We start from the raw sequence: 16,932 nt of genomic DNA, 5'->3' as shown, positions 1-16,932 counted from the left end.
AAACAAGAAAACCACTTTTGTTTGTTGTTATATGGAATGTACATATTCAATCATCCAAGATAATTAGTCACAGGAATAACCATTGAAATAATTACTTGCAAGACGATAATTTTTAAATGGGAAAATCATAACTCTTGCCCACATATAAACTGAGTCAAACATTTTATTCAACTAATTAATTAATGACGGAGCCAGTAAGGTATAAGGAACTAAGTACTTACAATTTAATAAGTATTACTTGGAGACTGCTGGGTTATGTACAAAACTGGTTACTATCCTACAGAGTAACAAACTGTAACCTTTGGGGTTATCATTTCCACTGGACGGAAAGCTTTTGCATCTCTGCCAAATGAAAATCTGTCAACTTGCCTGTCACTCCATGAAGTCTGAGACCTCTAATCAGTAGTGAATTGGGCACTGTTCTTCTGTAATCCTTAGATGGCCTTTTCCCCCATATGACATTGAGGTGAGTTTATTTTTGGCAGCCTGGGTGGCTCAGTCATTAAGCATCTGACTTTGGCTCAGGTCATGATCTCACAGTTCTTGAGTTCAAGTCCCGCTTTGGGTGAACACGAGCCCTGCTTCAGGTTAAAAAAAAAAAACAAACACGAGCCCCGGGTAAGCCCCACTTCTCTCTCTCTCTCTGCCCCCTGTGGGATTCTCCCTCTCTCTCTGCCCCTCGCTCTCTTGTGTGCTCTCTCTCTCTCTCTCAAAAAAGGTTATTTTTTTTTGCCTCATGTCCAAGTTTTATGTAATTTTTCTTAACACACTTACAGAAAACCATTTTCTGTTAAAAATGTCAACATAATTTCTAATGGAGGTTTAGATGTGCTCACTTGGAAAGTGAGCATTTATTTTTAAATTGCAGAAGGCGAATGCTGGCATACTTTCTTCTCCCTCATCAGTTACTCCTGAGCTTAGTGAGTATTCAAAAAGTCTTCCTGGGGGCCCCCCCCCGGGTGGCTCAGTGGGTGGAGCATCTGACTCTTGATTTCAGCTCAGGTCTTGATCTCACGATTCGTGAGTTCAAGCCCTGTCGTTGGGCTCTGTGCTGACAGGAGTCTGCTTGGGATTCCCTCTTTCTCTGCCCTCACCCCACTTACGTGCCCTCTCTCTCTTTCTCAAATAAATAAACTTTTAAAACGAACTGAGAAAAAACTTAAAACGTCTTTTTCCAGGCTTTCTCTTTATGGCCATAGATTTCCATGCCTCATGATCCTTAGTCCTAGATTTGTGCTCGGGTATCAGGTGGTGCAGACAACAGCCATGACACGGCAGGGAGGGGCATCAGTGATGGAGGCCCCCCCCCCATTCAAAGAGCCGTGAATTTCAGGAGATTCTACTGCTTCTGCTCACACCGTGTGGCAAGGTAAATCTGCTTTTGCTTGGTCCCTGTGAACAGTGGTGGGTTTCAATAGGAAATTGATATTTTTTCAACTTACGCATTCACTCTTTCTCCCCTATACGTATGCTAATCACATAACATGCAGGTTTCTCGCTGTAATCATATTCATATTCATGAACAGCGCTGCCTCCCTCTTTCCATTTGGCTTTTACTGAATCTCATCGACATTATTCTCAGAAATTGAATTAACTGGGGGCTAGCGGGGCAACGAGCGAGTATTCCGAGGGCGTTAACTAGGAAACCTTGACCTGTCACTGAAAGTTATTTGCTAGAAGATTTGTAGGAGCTTGGGATTTTTTTTTTTTTTTTCTAGTTTGTTTTTCATGTCAGGGTCTGCTCGCATTGAGAGCATTCACCGCACGTACAAAGAAATAGGTCTTGGCTTTTACTCTGCGCCTGGCTTCAGCTTGCTCTGTGAAGGCGGCCGAGGGCAGAGAGGGCCCTTCACAGTCTCTGCGGGGGACCTGGCGGAGGGGAAGATGCCAGAATCCTAGACCCCTCGGCATAAATGGTTCCAAGATCTGAATGCATTCTTTCCTAACAATTGAATGAATGGGTTTGTTCTCCCCACTTCTTTCTAGTTAGCTAACCTTGTGTTGTGTTGGTCTGCTCAATAGCATTCTTCAGCGAAGATGTTTGGAGATAGAATGTGAATTTGGCCCAGTGAGCTGCATATGGGAATGACACGTAGGGTCCGAATTCACAAACGCTGGCAGTTCTCAGGGTTGGGGCCTGTGGCTGAAATATCTAGAGATGTTCACCAGGAGGCGTGTTTCCGTTTGGCTAAGAATAAAAACACGACTTTTATATGTGTTTTCTATAAGCACTCACTGAAGTTCGCCCCGATGCTTGGGCTAGCTTGATTAGCATTCTTTCCTGAACATTCCAGATTGCCTGTCTTTATCATCGTTTTCTGTAATGAGACACAATAAAGCTCAAGCTTTCATCTAAATACTAAGTTTTATAAGTGAAAATGAGAATAGGGACAAAAATCACCTTTCTGCATTGTAACTTTGGAAAATGGTAGTCTCCTGTAATTTTTTTTCCCAAGTAATTTGAAAGGTTTTGCTTAAACCCGGGATGGTAAATTGAATTAAAGATTTATTATATTTTCAAACAATGTGCTCGGATTCAAACAATCCTGGCCATGGAGCTTATGTGCCTTTATTTTAAATGTTACTTACGTCGTGGGAGAACGATATGTTGAGCATCCTATAGATGCGTGGGGGGTTTCATTTTTTTTGGCGTGATGTGAAAATTTATAAGCATCAGTTAAGTATTTTTTTCTTTTCAGCTGTGTTTACACGTTCTGATTTTGACATCCTGATTTCTTCACCTGGATTACTTTTTCTCTATATTAAAATGATAGGTGTTGACTAGAAAATTTACAAAATACCACAAAGCGTGGAGAAGATAATCATCATCTGTGATATGCAAATAGGAAAAAAAAAAACTACTTTTAACATTTTAGTTGATTCCTTCTGACATTTTATCCATCCATGCAAGTATATATTTATATAAATCTAGGGCATCCTTTATGGAAAGTTTGTATCCTGCTTGATATTATCTCACTTATGGGTGCTTTGAAACCATAAAAAATAAGGCTCCTAAATGTATCTTCTCAAATGTAAAATGTTCATGCTACGTTATTAAATAAGAAAGCAGTACATGTTTTTATCTTAATATAGTATGCTTGATTTGCATCTTTCCCGACTCTTTATTGTTACAATGTATGCCCCAGTCCTTGTGCTATTTTTGCTTATTTGTATTTTCGGATTGTTCTATAGCGGGGCACGTGTTACTTAGTTGACTTGATTGGTTGTGAATTGAATCGATCCAATGAGAATCATCCCTATACGTGGATCTTTGTGAACGGCTTTATTATTTTCTTTGGAATTTTTTTAGAATAACCTCCTAGGAGTGGAATAATTGGGGCAAGGCAGTGAGTTGTGTATTTGTTGTGCAGTTTCTAGTCTAATTATGTATGTTCTATGGAAAGACGTTTTGTGGGGATTTTTTTTTTTTTTTTTGCAAAGTAAGGAATGTCTATTCTGCCATTTTTTGCCCTCGTGTCCTTCCCTCCCATGCTTGGTCACCAGCTCTTTTCCTGATCTCCCGTGCCAGTCACATCTCCCTGTAAGTCACCTGTGCCCTTCCCCCTCTTCTCTCTACCCTGCCTGTCAGATCCACCTGCTCAGGACAGCTTTGTCCCAGAGCTGGCTCCTGGCTCCCCACCTCCGCCCTTGTGCCCTCGGCACTGACCCCTGCCCACAGCCCGTCTTCGCCTTTCCAGAGACCTGGGAACTGTTTTCTCTCTAGCCCCACGTGCTGTGCCAAACAGCAGAGGTTGCAAAGAAATCACCTGCTCGTTTAGAATTTTCCAGAATCAAAACAGCAGATCCAATTCTGAAATGGAGATTTCTGTCAGTTTCTATAGTTTCTGCGAACTGAGTAGCTCGAAAAAATTAACACAAAAAGTTGTTCCTGAATTTTCAAGCGTTACAGTCCTTATTTTTAGAAGCTGTTTAGGATAATTTTATTACTAGAGATTTAGAGCCCCAAATTAGAAAGCTCATAAGCGATGGTTCAAGTATTTTCCTTATAAAAATAACAAACCGTCGTTATTACAACATCACCTTTTATGGCAGAAAATCCAACTGTGTTAGCTAGCAGGGAGAAACCTCTATGCCAGCAGCCACGTTGGCTGAGATTACCGTTGCCTCAAACGCTATGGCTGTGAACCAAGAGAGTCCACTCTTCCTGAAGCATTGGAGACGAACAGAATTCATTTGTGAAGAATATTCCAACCAGATGTCTGGGAATTTGGTAACTGCAGTTACAGAAAAAGACAGAAGGCAGGCAGGCGGGCACGTTTTCTTTTATGTGTTGCAACAGTGGGTATTAACGATTTTGGACATTCAGGAGAAGAGAAGGGCCCGCATGTGCTACAGGCCAGGCTCTATGCTAGAAGCCTGGAGACCTAAGAGAACCTTGCTGATCAGCGTCTCTTAATCAACTCAGGGGAAGAGTGTGCAGACATATGGCCACAGCAAAGGCGATATGAAGGAAGGGCTTTGGGAGTGATTTGAAGCAAGGGCCTTCACATTCAATTCAGGGAGGGTTATTTCCAACGGTGGTGACACACGAAGATATTTGGGAAAGGAAGTGGCTTTTGAGCCGAGCCTTAGATGAACTGACATGGTCTGCAGAGATGTGGTTCAAGTGTGCTATAGGTAAAGGGAATGCAAAAAAGCTAGAGGGAATAGATTGCACTGGGCGTGTTTGGCGAAAGCGAGCAGCCCCCTCTGACCGTAATGGAGAGTTCAAATGGGAAAGCAGTGAGGGAACCCCCGAGAATGGTAGACCGATCAAACCCATGGCACGTGGACTCTGACGCTCAGTCTGGAGGCTAGTATTTCTCCAAGTTTTTACCTCAGCATTGTGTTGGGTGTTAAATGCAGGCTCCTGGGCCACACTTGCATCCCCTGCATTTGATAAAATCTGCATTAAAAATTTTTTTTAATGTTATTTATTTCGGGGGGGGGGGGGGGGGGGGGGGGGGGAAGGAGCAGAGGGAGAGGGAGACAGAGGCTCCGAAGCAGGCTCCATACTTTCAGTGCAGTGCCCAATCCGGGGCTCGAGCTCACGAACCATGAGATCGTGCCTGGAGCTGAAGTCTGGCCCTCGACCAACTGAGCCACCCAGGTGCTCCTGACGTCTGTATTGTAATAGTCTTCCTCAGGGATTCCAAAGTGTTCATGTTCCACAAGAACAATGGAGAACATTTGCTATTGAAACAGCCATCAGGGGGCGCCTGGGTGGCTCAGTCGGTTAAGCGGCCGACTTCGGCTCAGGTCACGATCTCGCGGTCCGTGAGTTCGAGCCCCGCGTCGGGCTCTGGGCTGACAGCTCAGAGCCTGGAGCCTGCTTCCGATTCTGTGTCTCCCTCTCTCTCTGCCCCTCCCCTGCTCATGCTCTGTCTCTGTCTCAAAAATAAATAAACGTTTAAAAAAATTTAAAAAAAAATAAAGAAACTGCCATCAGGAAGGTGGTCGGGAGAGTGGGAGGCAGGAGGTGACGTGAAGGTTTGACCTCGGGGTGGTGACAGCCAGAGCAGGGATTTGTGCCAGGGGGAGGACTCCATGGAACACAGCAATGGGAGTTTATGGGCAGCGAAGGGAGGGAGCGCTCAGTGTGGCCAGCAGGACCCTGAGCTTCTGGGGCCAGGGAGACTGGGGCGAATCTCCCCGAACACCCACAAGATCACTCCAAACCTCCGACGCCCTGCACACCTGTGTATGTCCCCACCCCGAACAGAAATACCCCCACAAAATATTTTTGGCGTTTCAGAGGGCGTCTCCCCGGGGCTCTCCAACCAGTCTGAGCCCCCCTAGCGTCTCCTTGGGGTCAGACAGTATGGTGTCCCTTGCTCCCCGCCTAGGTCAGCCGGTTGGTCCTGCCTCCTTGCCTTCCAGGCTCAGCAGCTCGCAGGTACCGGCGGTCACTGCCCCGTAGCTCGTCTAGGAGATGCTGTGGCTGCTGAGTCCTGCCCCACCAGGCCCCTCCCCTGCTGGTCCGCCTGTCATCAGCGTCTCTTCAGCTGCCCCTCCAGGCTCCGCAGGTCTACACCCAAAATGGATCCAAGGGCCATAGTGAATGAGGCGGGCCCTCTGCCTTCGTCCTGCCAGGTGGTCTCACCAAGGGCACTGTGGCCAACAGGCACGAGGAGGAGGAATGGGTTCTTCCCATTGGAGCGCCCTCCGCCAGAGGGACCTCAAAACAGCCTTCTTCAGCTCTGCGTTTTATACACTGAGGCAAAATGACTCTCTTCATTCTCTCCGACTCCTTCAGAACGCAGATGGGACTTTGGTGGGGCTGGCCGGGACATCATTTGAGTGGTAGAATCTTCTCTCCCCACTGAGAGTAAAGGCTTGTTTGGGGTGTTTGAGTTCATTGGACCTGGGTCTCCTCCTTCCCTCAGAACTGTGTGTTCCTTTAAGACTCTCAGACCAGATGCTCTCAGTCCTAAGGTGACATCTTAGCAGGCCATCCCCCACCCCCAACGCCCCGCCCCCGTTTTCCACATACGCCCAAATCCCCATGGAGGACACAGCTGGGCTCACCTGGGATCCCCACTCCACCTGGGAATTGAAAGGCAGATCCTGTTTGGAAGAGGAGACGCTGGCTGAATTATTTCACTTGAATTTTTTTAAGGAGGCAGCACGTTTACATGATAATAAAATTCAGAAGGCACACGAGGGTGTCCTGTGAAAAGCCTCCTTGCCCACCGTGTCCCCCGCCATTTAAGTGGACCTGTTTGCGTATTCCGGGAAGAACTTAGCTGTATATTCTCCCATCTTTTTAAAAATGAAAATGGCAGCATGTTAGGCACACTGGCCTGCCCTGTGCTTTTAAAAATTCCACGTCAGAGGGGCTCCTGGGTGGCTCAGCCAGTCAAGCGTCTGCTTCTAGATTTTGGCTCATGGCGTGATCTCAAGGTTCGTGAGTTCGAGCCCCACTTCGGGTTCTGTGCTGACGGTGCGAAGCCTGCTTGGGATTCTTTTTCTCTCCCCTTCTCTCCACCCCGCCCCGGCCCAAGCTCACGCTTTCTCTCAAAATAAATAAACAAACAAACAAACAAACAAACTTAAAAAAAAGTTCCACGTCAGAATCTCCTCACCCATTTCATAGAGACAGAGTATTCCATTGTGTGGCTCGACCGTGGTTCGATCTAACTGGTCCCTATAGGTGGAACTTGGCATTTTTCCAGCCTCCTGTTACCACCAACACTACCACGCTGGACAACTTGAAAATACACACCTCTTTGCAGCTAGAGGCAGGTGGATCCCTATGGCCAAGTCCCAGAATGAGACTGCGGGCCAGAGAGGTGAAATTCAAACTTTCTTCCCCCACGAGGATTGTGCCATTTTGCACTCCTACAGTCGCACGGACAGGAGTCCCCTTTCCTTTCTACTGCTTCCTCAGCAGAATGTTTTCGAACTTCTGGCTTTTGTTACAGCTGGTAGGTGAGGGGGGCATTCCCAGCACGGGTTGGGTGGGGGTGGGGGGAGGAGGGAGGGACCAGCCGGGAACCTGTAGGAGTCCAGACGCTGCTTTCCACACAGCCACAGACGCCCCACTGTGTTATTTAGTGAAAGCAACGGGGGGGGAAAAAAAAACCCACCACCTTTTAATTTTTGGCTTGAAATGTGATTTGCAGTAACAGTAAAGTTGCCTTTGTTTTGGGTATGTGGCTCTACGGATTTTAACACCTGTACAGATTGGGGTTGTCCAGGCACACGAAACGGAACGGTTTCTTTATCCCCCCAAACACCCTCCCCCCACCCCTCAACCCTGGCAGCCGCTGATCTGTTCTCTGTCACTAGGGTTGTATCTTTTAGAGGATGTCACATAAATAGAACCATGCGGCATGTGACCCTTGGAGAGCATCTTTTCCCAATCCGAATTCCCTGGAGATTTGCTTCCAAGCTGTTGCACGCATCAGGAGTGTGTTACTTTTTATCGCGCGGAAGCATCCTGGCCAATGAGTGTAGCACGCGTTCACCCAGTGAATGGCTTTGAGGTTGTTTGCAGTTTTGGCGGGGGGGGTGGAGGATTATAAATAGAACCGCTATAAACATTCACGTAGTGACTGTTAGGTGAACATAAGTTTTAATTTCTTCTCTGCCCAGTTTAATTTCCACGTACTCATAGGTTCAGGTATGTTTTTGTGTGCTTAAGAGGTGCTGTTTCCTTTTCTATAAACTCATTTCCTTTGCTCCTGTCTCTTTTTGCTTGTTGGTCGTTTCTATTTTAGCCCGTTGGTGTGCGGGGCTGTCCATCTGGGTGAAAATGTCCAGCATTGGGCCAAGAGAAGCAGGACTCACGTTGGAAAGAGACCCCTGAAACCCCAGATCTGAGATCCCCATGGAGAGGCTGGAGGGGGGAAGCCAGTGTGTTATACTCCCCGAGGGAGGAGACACATCAGGCTGGAAGACGGAGTCTGGAAATGCCCGTGTCTCGGATGCGGAAGGAGGAGGATGTGGAGAAAAGGGACTTCTTGGGGGTCGCAGAAGAGCCAGCATGATGCAGGGTAACATTCAGAAAAGCTGAACATTAACGAGCCGCTGAATAAACACAGGATACCGCCTTCAGAAGAAGAAAGAACGTCTCTTCCCGAGAACTCGAAGTCAAAATGAATCCTAGACAGCGGCAGGCCACACGCCCCGTACATAGACAGGGTTGACTCTAGGTGATGGAAACAAGGATCTTTAGTTCTTCTGCTTTTCAGCAGCTTTCAGATTTCCGGTAATGCCTCTGTAGTACTTTCTGGTGCCTTCCAGATTTTCCGATGCCTCAGGGAAAAATTTTGAGTTTTCAACTGTAAACTTCCAAAAAAAAAAAAAAAAATCCTTGTGAAACGTCGCAAAACCTCGGCAAGTTCTTCACTCTCTGAGTTGATGTGTGCCTCTGTTAATTCCAGTAAGACTTCGCCTTCTGGTGAATTTCGCAATGAGAACGCGAAGGGAAGGAGACAATGGGTGACACTGAGGGGTTAAAGTATTTAACATTTTTTTTTTTATGTTTTTATTTCACTTTTGAGAGAAAGAGAGAGAGAGAGAGGCATGAGCAGAGTCGAACTCACAGAAGGCAAGATCGTGACCTGAGCTGAAGTTGGACGCATGATCGACTGAGCCACCCAGGCGCCCCTTAAAGTATTTTAAATAAGCATTTAAGGAGGGAAGGAAAGGAGGGACTGAGAGAGGGGGAGAAAATAATAAGGGGAAAGAGAGGAACAGAAGAAAGAAGACCACAGTCTAATATGTCCCAAAAGGAAGGATTGGTTAAGAGCAGCATGGAACGTCCACTGGCTGAGTTGTCTGCACGCTGTTGGAAATTCCGTCTCAGAAGACGGAGCGCATCCAAAGTCTCTTCTCAAACCACCCCCCGTAAATGTACCTTAGAGGTGACAAAGGGCAGCTTGCTGTGTGCAGGGGCCTCCCCAGCACCTAACTTCCTCCTCCAGCCGCAGCCCCAGCCCCAGGCTGCCAGGAAAGGACGACGCACCCCCCCCCCCGCGAGGTTTAAGGCAATACTTGTGATAGAATATTAAATGCAAATAATAGAAGATCTAGGAAAAAAGTGGTCCGGGCTGTTCGTTAAGAAAACACGTAGCATCTTTTCCAAAGGACAGAAAAACTGGCAAATACGTAACGTGAATAGCGCCGTGGTGTTTCCTGTGGTCACATTTGTACAACTTCCCATTTTTTACAGCAGTGTAAGGGAAAGCAATGTGCAAATTGTCCTTTCGGCGTCAAAGGGACCCGATTGGACTCGAGGGACACCTGTCCACAGGGAAGCACTCGCTGGCTTACACCCTTCTTTTCTCTCCTCCCCACAGGATGTGCTGGGTGGCATCCTGGTCACCGCGGTCCTCATTGTCCTCACCTACCCCGCCTGGACCCTTATCGATCGCCTGGACTCAGCCAGCCCCCTCTTCCCCGTCTGTGTCATCGTGGTGCCGTTCTTCCTGTGTTACAACTACCCCGTGTCCGACTGCTACAGCCCAACCCGAGCGGACACCACAACCATCCTGGCCGCGGGGGCGGGCGTGACCTTAGGGTTCTGGATCAACCACTTCTTCCAGCTCGTGTCGGCGCCCGCCGAGTCCCTCCCTGTCATTCAGAACATCCCGCCGCTCACCACCGACATGGTAGTTTTGGGTCTGACCAAATTCGTCGTGGGAATCGTGCTGATCCTTCTGGTCCGCCAGCTCGTACAGAATCTCTCGCTGCAAGTGCTATACTCGTGGTTCAAGGTGGTCACCAGGAACAAGGAGGCCAGGCGGAGACTAGAGATCGAAGTGCCTTACAAGTTCGTCACCTACACATCTGTGGGCATCTGCGCCACAACCTTTGTGCCAATGCTGCACAGGTTTTTGGGATTGCTCTGAACCTCAAATGGTTGGGAAGTAGCCCACTGGGCAGGAGAGCCAAAACAGGAGAGTAGTTGGGTGGGCAAGTTTCGAGCATACGTTTTTCTTAAAAAAAAAAAAAAAAAGTCCCGAGTCCCATGTTTCTTTTGCTGATGTCTGAGATAAATATTGCTGCTGTGCGAAGGGAAATCCAGTCTCCTGGGGGCCAGTGGTCTGTAAGCATCATGCTGCAGGTGAAGCCAGGCTAAACCCATGGTCCGTTCTTTAAGGGTCCCCCCACCCCAGGGACCCTGGACCTAGTCATGGGCTGGCAGGAATCGTGGCCTGGCTTGGGAGATCCGAAAGAGACAGGCGTGATCGGAGAGGCTGGAGGTCAGGCGTCTCTCTTCAGTTATGACCTTGCCCATCACTGAGTCTCGGGTCCAAACTTGGTTGGTCCAGAGAAGGGGTGTCACCGTGTAGGACCGCATTCCTGGGACAGGGTGACTTTGCTGTTGTGATCACGCTAGACTGTGCCCGCTTGGGTGGCAAGGGCACTGCGGACCTCCCCGTGGAGCGATAAAGAGGCGGGGGCAACGCTGGGAGATGGTGGGCGAGAGCCTGTGTTCCTCCTGAGTCCCGCTCTCTGTGGATGCACGTATTCAAACAGCATCGCTCCTCCTCGTCCGTGCGTTTTGCAGAATTCCAGGTAGCATTTCTACACTCTTCGGATCCAGGAAACCTGGATCCCACCTCACTTCATCCGGGCTTCTCAGAGTGTCCCGCTCTCCCCTGCTTCCCAGGGACTTGGGACCAGCACTCTGCCCATCTGTAGGTGGTTTTTTTTTTTTTTTTTTTTTTTTTGGCTTCCTTACCAACTGGGGAGGCCCTGTCAGCTGCCTGTGAAAGTGGATCACTAGAACAGATGAACTTAATCCCTCCTGGGGCCTGACAAGGGGGGACTGGGCCTCCGGGGACATCACTCCTCCATTTCTCATCTACTTTGTGTAAACCTATTTTCTCACCTACTAAGTAGAATCGGGGCTCCCTCTCCATCTTCCCACCTCTTGTCTCTCGGCAGTTTTTAAGGGTAGTTAAAGGCAGGAACAGGGTCGGCCTCTCTTGGGAAAACAACATGACCGAACACAACACACCCTTTAAGCCTGTGCGTGTCCTCATTAGACTTAGGCGGGGATCTTATGCAAACACCAGCAGCTTCTCTCTGCAGGCTTCTCTTCGGTTCTTAAGAATTAGGAATAAGCAGGGGTGCCTGGTGGCGCAGTCGGTTAAGCGTCCGACTTCGGCTCAGGTCACGATCTCGCGGTCCGTGAGTTCGAGCCCCACGTCGGGCTCTGTGCTCACAGCCTGGAGCCTGCCTCGGATTCTGTGTCTCCCTCCCTCCCTGCCCGTTCCCCAGCTCAAACCCTGTCTGTCTCTGTCTCAAAAAGGAAATAAACACTAAAAAATTTTTTTTAAAGAATAAGGAACAAGCATCCACAATTTCCTGAAAAGTTAGCGTAGATGCATAGCTAAGGAAGTATCTTTCTCACTATGGTACCCAAACCACTGAAATCAATGACTTGTGATCCCAACATGCCATCTCCATACACATTCTTTGGGGGACAGTTAGCCTGCCTTGAACGTTAGGCTCTTAACCTCTGCCCCCAGTGCGAAAACCTCAAGCCCCATTTGTCCCGATTGCAAACATCTCCCCTGGCCTTTCTGTTGGGATGACCTTTGCTGTCTGGCTTAGCGCTCCTGTCTATTAAGAAGGACTTTTTTTTAGGAAAACGTTTGGCTTCTCCTTGAAATTCTCCTGACATTTTCCATAGTTAGAAGGCGGGGTTTGAAATGACCTGCCGTTTGTTCTTACAGCAAACTCTGACCAGTATTCGTGGTACCATGATGGGGGGGAAATGGGAAAGGAAAGGGGGGCCCCAACTTATGGGCCAGCCCCACCAGTGCAGTGGAGGAGGCAAGTCCCTGCATCCCTGGATAATACTTATGCCAAATGATTTTAGTTGATTGTTCTGGAGCCAGTCAGCAAAAGGATCAGGTCTTTCCACTTGTATCTTTTGAAAGGAGAGGCCATAATGGTTGTCGTGGCAGTGGGTGCTGCCACTTCACTCAAGTGTGTACGTGTAATTTTTCATGCTGTCCTTTTAAGTCCCAACAATAGGACAGCAATCCACCGTATTAATGCATTTGAGGCTGTATTTACACAATTGGACTGAGGATGAATACGGTGGCTGTAGCCCATTAAATAATGACCCAAGGGCTTGTCACGGTTGGTCACTTTTTGAAGTATCTTGTTTTGCAGCTGGAGAATAAAAAGTATGCTGGGGCGCCTGGGTGGCTCAGTCGGTTGGGCGTCCGACTTTGGCTCAGGTCATGATCTCGCAGGCTGTGAGTTCGAGCCCCACGTCGGGCCCTGTGCTGACAGCTCGGAGCCTGGAGCCTGCTTCAGATTCTGTCTCCCTCTCTCTCTGCCCCTCCCCTGCTCATGCTCTGTCTCTCTCTGTCTCTCAAAAATAAAAACATTTAATAAATTTTTTTTTAAAAGTATGTATATTGGTGAAAATTTTAGTTTTTGAGCTCTTCTGCTCTGTGGCCTGGAATCCGGCAGAAACGGATTGGAAAAGTCACTACCTGCTTCCTCCTCTTGCTGGCCTTCGTCACTCATCTGACACCCTCCCAGGCGGCTGTCTCACACACCCCACGCGTGCCCCTGGCTCCTTGGAGACATTTGGATTTTCTCTCTGGGGAAAGACTGCCCCCTGCTGGAATTGCCTCAGCGGTGGCCCAGAGCACTTCTGCTTCAGGCGACTTAGGGATTAAGAATTTAAAAGTCAAGCTCATCGTGATGTATCCAACATAGGCTTAGGACCTGTGGTCAGGCCAACCCTGCCTTTGGAAACCGTGACGCCAGAGTCCTTAGGACCCCTGGCACCTCTGGGAGGCAAACAGAACATGTCTCCTTTCTAACCGTCCTCAGCCTGCCCCCAGCCCACTACCATTCCGGGCCGGGACCTCCAACCTTACCGTCATCCTAAACAGCTGTCACTCCATGCTGATTTTGCTCAGACCTGCCCCACAGCATCATGCAGAAGGAAACACAGAAGGGACCTTGAACTCAAAACCCGTGAATGGCCATGGCCGAAATCACTCTACAACAGGCCTGATGGTCGCACTGGTAACATGGGATTTTCTAGTCCGCGTCGGCAACTTGGGCTTCTTGAGTGTAATCAAAGCATGTGGTGTTTCGGGGCCATATGCTCCGGGTTTCTATTTTGGAAGGTTTCAGATGTCTTGCTCATGTAGTGTATGTAAATTTATTCTTTTTAAAATAAAATCATTTTTGGTTTGCTTATGACTTCTTGTTACATGTTTCAAAAGCTAGGGTTGTGCTCCCTTGGATTTTTTTTTTTTTTTTTTTCCTGCTAGACCTTTCAGGGTTCATTGGACCGGAGTTGAAAAGAGGTGACAAAAATAAATGGCAGGCTATAGAATTCTCTGTTGCTGTCGTAGTTCAATCATGTGAAGATGTTGGGGAGTGTCACGGCGGCCGTAGATGTGATTAGCAGGAAGTGGTAGGCGCACAAGCTCACATACCCTCCTCTGACTCCTTGATACTAAAAAGAATCTTTGGGGCGCCTGGGTGGCTCAGTCGGTTGAGAGACCGACTTCGGCTCCGGTCATGATCTCACGGTTTGTGAGTTCGAGCCCCGCGTCAGGCTCTGTGCTGACAGCTCGGAGCCTGGAGCCTGCTTCGGATTCTGGGTCTCCCTCTCTCTCTCTCTGCCCCTCCCCCGCTCATGCTGTCTCTCTGTGTCTCTCAAAAATAAATAAACATTAAAAAAAAATTTTTTTTGGAAAAGAATCTTACCATATTTGGAGACCAATGCCACTGTGAGTTGAAAGGTAAATGCTATCGGTGCTGCTAGTTAAGGTAACTACACAGTTTTCACGAATAAGTACCCTGCAGAGCCAAATGAATATGACCCTGTTTCATATCCACATCGTTACGATGATAGGCTGTGTCTTCACGCATCCCAAATACGCTATTTGAAATGGTGCAGAAAACTGCCACTCCTATTGCCAAGGCCAAGGCTAGGCCCCCGTTTGTACTTTCAATATGTAATACGCCCGGCACCATGGGCCTGCGGAGCCGGATGGACGTAATCCTGCCCTGTGGAGCTCTCGCAGGAGACAGGAGCCTCTGGCTCAGGGAATTGGAGGGTAGGGGCGTAGGAGCCCGAGAGGAGGGGGAGACGAGTTCCTGCTTGGGGGCTGCAGCAAGTCGAGGGGGGCTCCCGGGAGACGCAGCACACGAGCCAGGCTTACAGAACAGATGATGTGATGGGAAGCAGATACGAGATGATACTCCATGGCGAGGGCGGAGCTTGCCAGAGACGCGTCCCCCAAACACCTGCGGCTCTCCCGAGGCGAAGCCACACCAAAGCCGGGGTTGACGACCGTGTGCGGGAAGAGCGGTGGTGGCCGTGGCGGAGCAAAGGACGAGCAGAACCAAATCACGAGAACGGGAAGGAAGGGTGAGGGAGCCCCTTAGTCCATCTCCTTACACCCATGTGGGGCCATTCCAGAGAAGATGACATCCGAGGTGGCTTCCCAGTCTCCCCCATCGTTCCTCCTTGGAACATTTGACAGGCCGCAGTGGGCACCTTCCCCTTCCGCCGTCTTGGACCTGGCCTCGCCTGCACAGTTTCATGCCCATTCTCGTTCAGCTTTCAGCAGAGGTGACAGTTGCGAGGGCGTCCGTCTGTTTCCCTCTTTGTTCGGTTCCCTGAACTAGGCCCGTGGAACTTGATGTAAAAGTATTTTACCTTGATCTGGCTCTTTGAGAGACCTGTAAATGTGCTCGCTCACCCTCCCTCCCTCCCTCCCTGAATCCCTGGTTGTCTAGTAAGAGGCTAACAAGAACCAAGTGTTGTAGATGTATCCAGTTTTAGAGAATAGATGTTTTCCTGAAGGCTGTCTTGATTTTTTTTAACTTGAATTTTAAGTGCACCAAGGGGTTCGCTGTTTATAAATGGCATTTTTAATCATATGGCAGTTCTTCATTTCTGTAAACATAAGGCTCTTTAATGGATTACTTTGGATACACCATGTGTCCACTGTTTTCTTAAAGTGGGGCACACCTGTAGTACAGACTTGCCTATTTCCAGGACGCATATGAAAAAGAAGAGTTGAATGTGGACCATGAATAGAATGTTAAATTCCTAAAACTATAGCCACATGAGACAACGGAGCTATATGAAGCCAAAAATCCTTTTTCCTTTTCCACGCCTGTCTATATGGCATGCAAAAACAAACAAGAAAAGCCAGGGCGCAGCTAGTTCCGGCTGTGACGCTTCTTTAATGCACACCCTCGACACATCTGCTGGCCTTGCTCTTTCCTGCTACGACAGCAGGGTCCCCTTGCTGGGAGCACAAGCCAGATTCTTCCCCAGTGGAGGTGTTCGGAGAATGTCAATGCCTCTGGACAAAGCTAGCCTCGAACTGCTGAGGACAGGACAGAGTGCCGGCTGGTGCTGCCTCCACGCCCTGTACCTGCGTCTGTGAGCCTAGAGACCGTGAGGCCTCCCGGGCTTCCAGGCTGCAGCGTGGGTCACGTGGGAGCCAGGTGGGCGGTGCTGTGGGAGGGGCAAAGTATGCACAGGCCACGTTAGCCATCCCAATTAGGTGCTGGTAAGAATACTTGGCTGGGAAGCTATTTTTGTGAAACTTTCATGAAGTCCATCAGTTCTGCTGTTATTCCATAGGTATTGGTATTATTATCAGCTTATTCCTTTATCTCATAGTTTTCTTCTCCAGAAAATGAAAATCTGTACCTTCTGTGTTTCCACTTGTTCAGTCTTTCCTCTAGCATCTTAAACATGTGGAGGGCAGTTACAATAATATCCTATTAATTTTATCACCTATGGCACATTTGTCAGTTTCTGATTTTTTCCCCCCTTCCTCATTATTGGTTAGGTTTCCCCGCTTCTTGGCTTGCCTGGTAATTTTTGGTTGGATGTCAGACACTGTGAGTTTTACATTGTTGGGTGCTGGATATTTTGTATTACTATAAATATCCTTAAGCTCTGTTCTAGGATGCAGTTCATTTCTTGCAAATAGTTTCTTTTGGCCTGGTTTTTAAGCATTATTAGGCACAACTGGAGTGACTTTCCCTAACTACTGAGGCAAAATCCATCTAGCCCTTCTCCGCATAACCTTTTGATTCCTGGGGTTTTCTAGCTCTGACCTGCCCTCTGTGAGCTCCAGGAATGAATGGTTCAGTTCTCCGTGGATGGTTAGAGGTAGTCTCTGTAATGGGTGCTGCCCCCATGTGCAGCATCGATACTCAGCTAGAGACTCAGGGGCCTTTGCAGACAAGTTTATGTCTGGTGTCTTCCCGAAGGCATCTCACCTACAGGGTCCCTCTCTTCCCTACAGTGCAGTTTGCTCACAGGGTGCCCTTCCCTCTGGCTTACCTTGTGTCGTCCCCCCAAACGCTGTTTGGATGTTCTACCTAACACAGCTGAGAAAGGTCTACTCCCAGTCATCTGTGATTGGTCTTTTACTCTGTACGATTCCAGCGCCAGTGGGGGGG

General features: G+C 48.4%; 1 protein-coding gene across 3 annotated transcripts in view; it reads left to right on the top strand.

Annotated features, from left to right (window-relative positions):
- The window catches only part of SGPP2 (sphingosine-1-phosphate phosphatase 2), a 111,133-nt gene extending 100,639 nt beyond the window's left edge, over positions 1 to 10,494 (top strand). For all 3 annotated transcript variants that reach the window (XM_040450888.1, XM_040450890.1, XM_040450889.1), the window contains exon 5: positions 9,807 to 10,494. In XM_040450888.1, coding sequence (XP_040306822.1) covers positions 9,807 to 10,358 — 552 coding nt within the window. In that variant the 3' untranslated portion in view covers positions 10,359 to 10,494. The remainder of the gene's footprint in view (positions 1 to 9,806) is intronic.
- Positions 10,495 to 16,932: the final 6,438 nt, after the last annotated feature.

The sequence above is a fragment of the Herpailurus yagouaroundi genome, unplaced genomic scaffold (genome assembly GCF_014898765.1).
Source record: "Herpailurus yagouaroundi ecotype Mexico unplaced genomic scaffold, PumYag 202, whole genome shotgun sequence".
In the NCBI taxonomy this organism is placed as follows: Eukaryota; Metazoa; Chordata; class Mammalia; order Carnivora; family Felidae; genus Herpailurus; species Herpailurus yagouaroundi.
The sequence above is the reverse complement of the archived record's forward strand: the minus strand, read 5'-3'. Positions and strand labels throughout refer to the sequence as shown.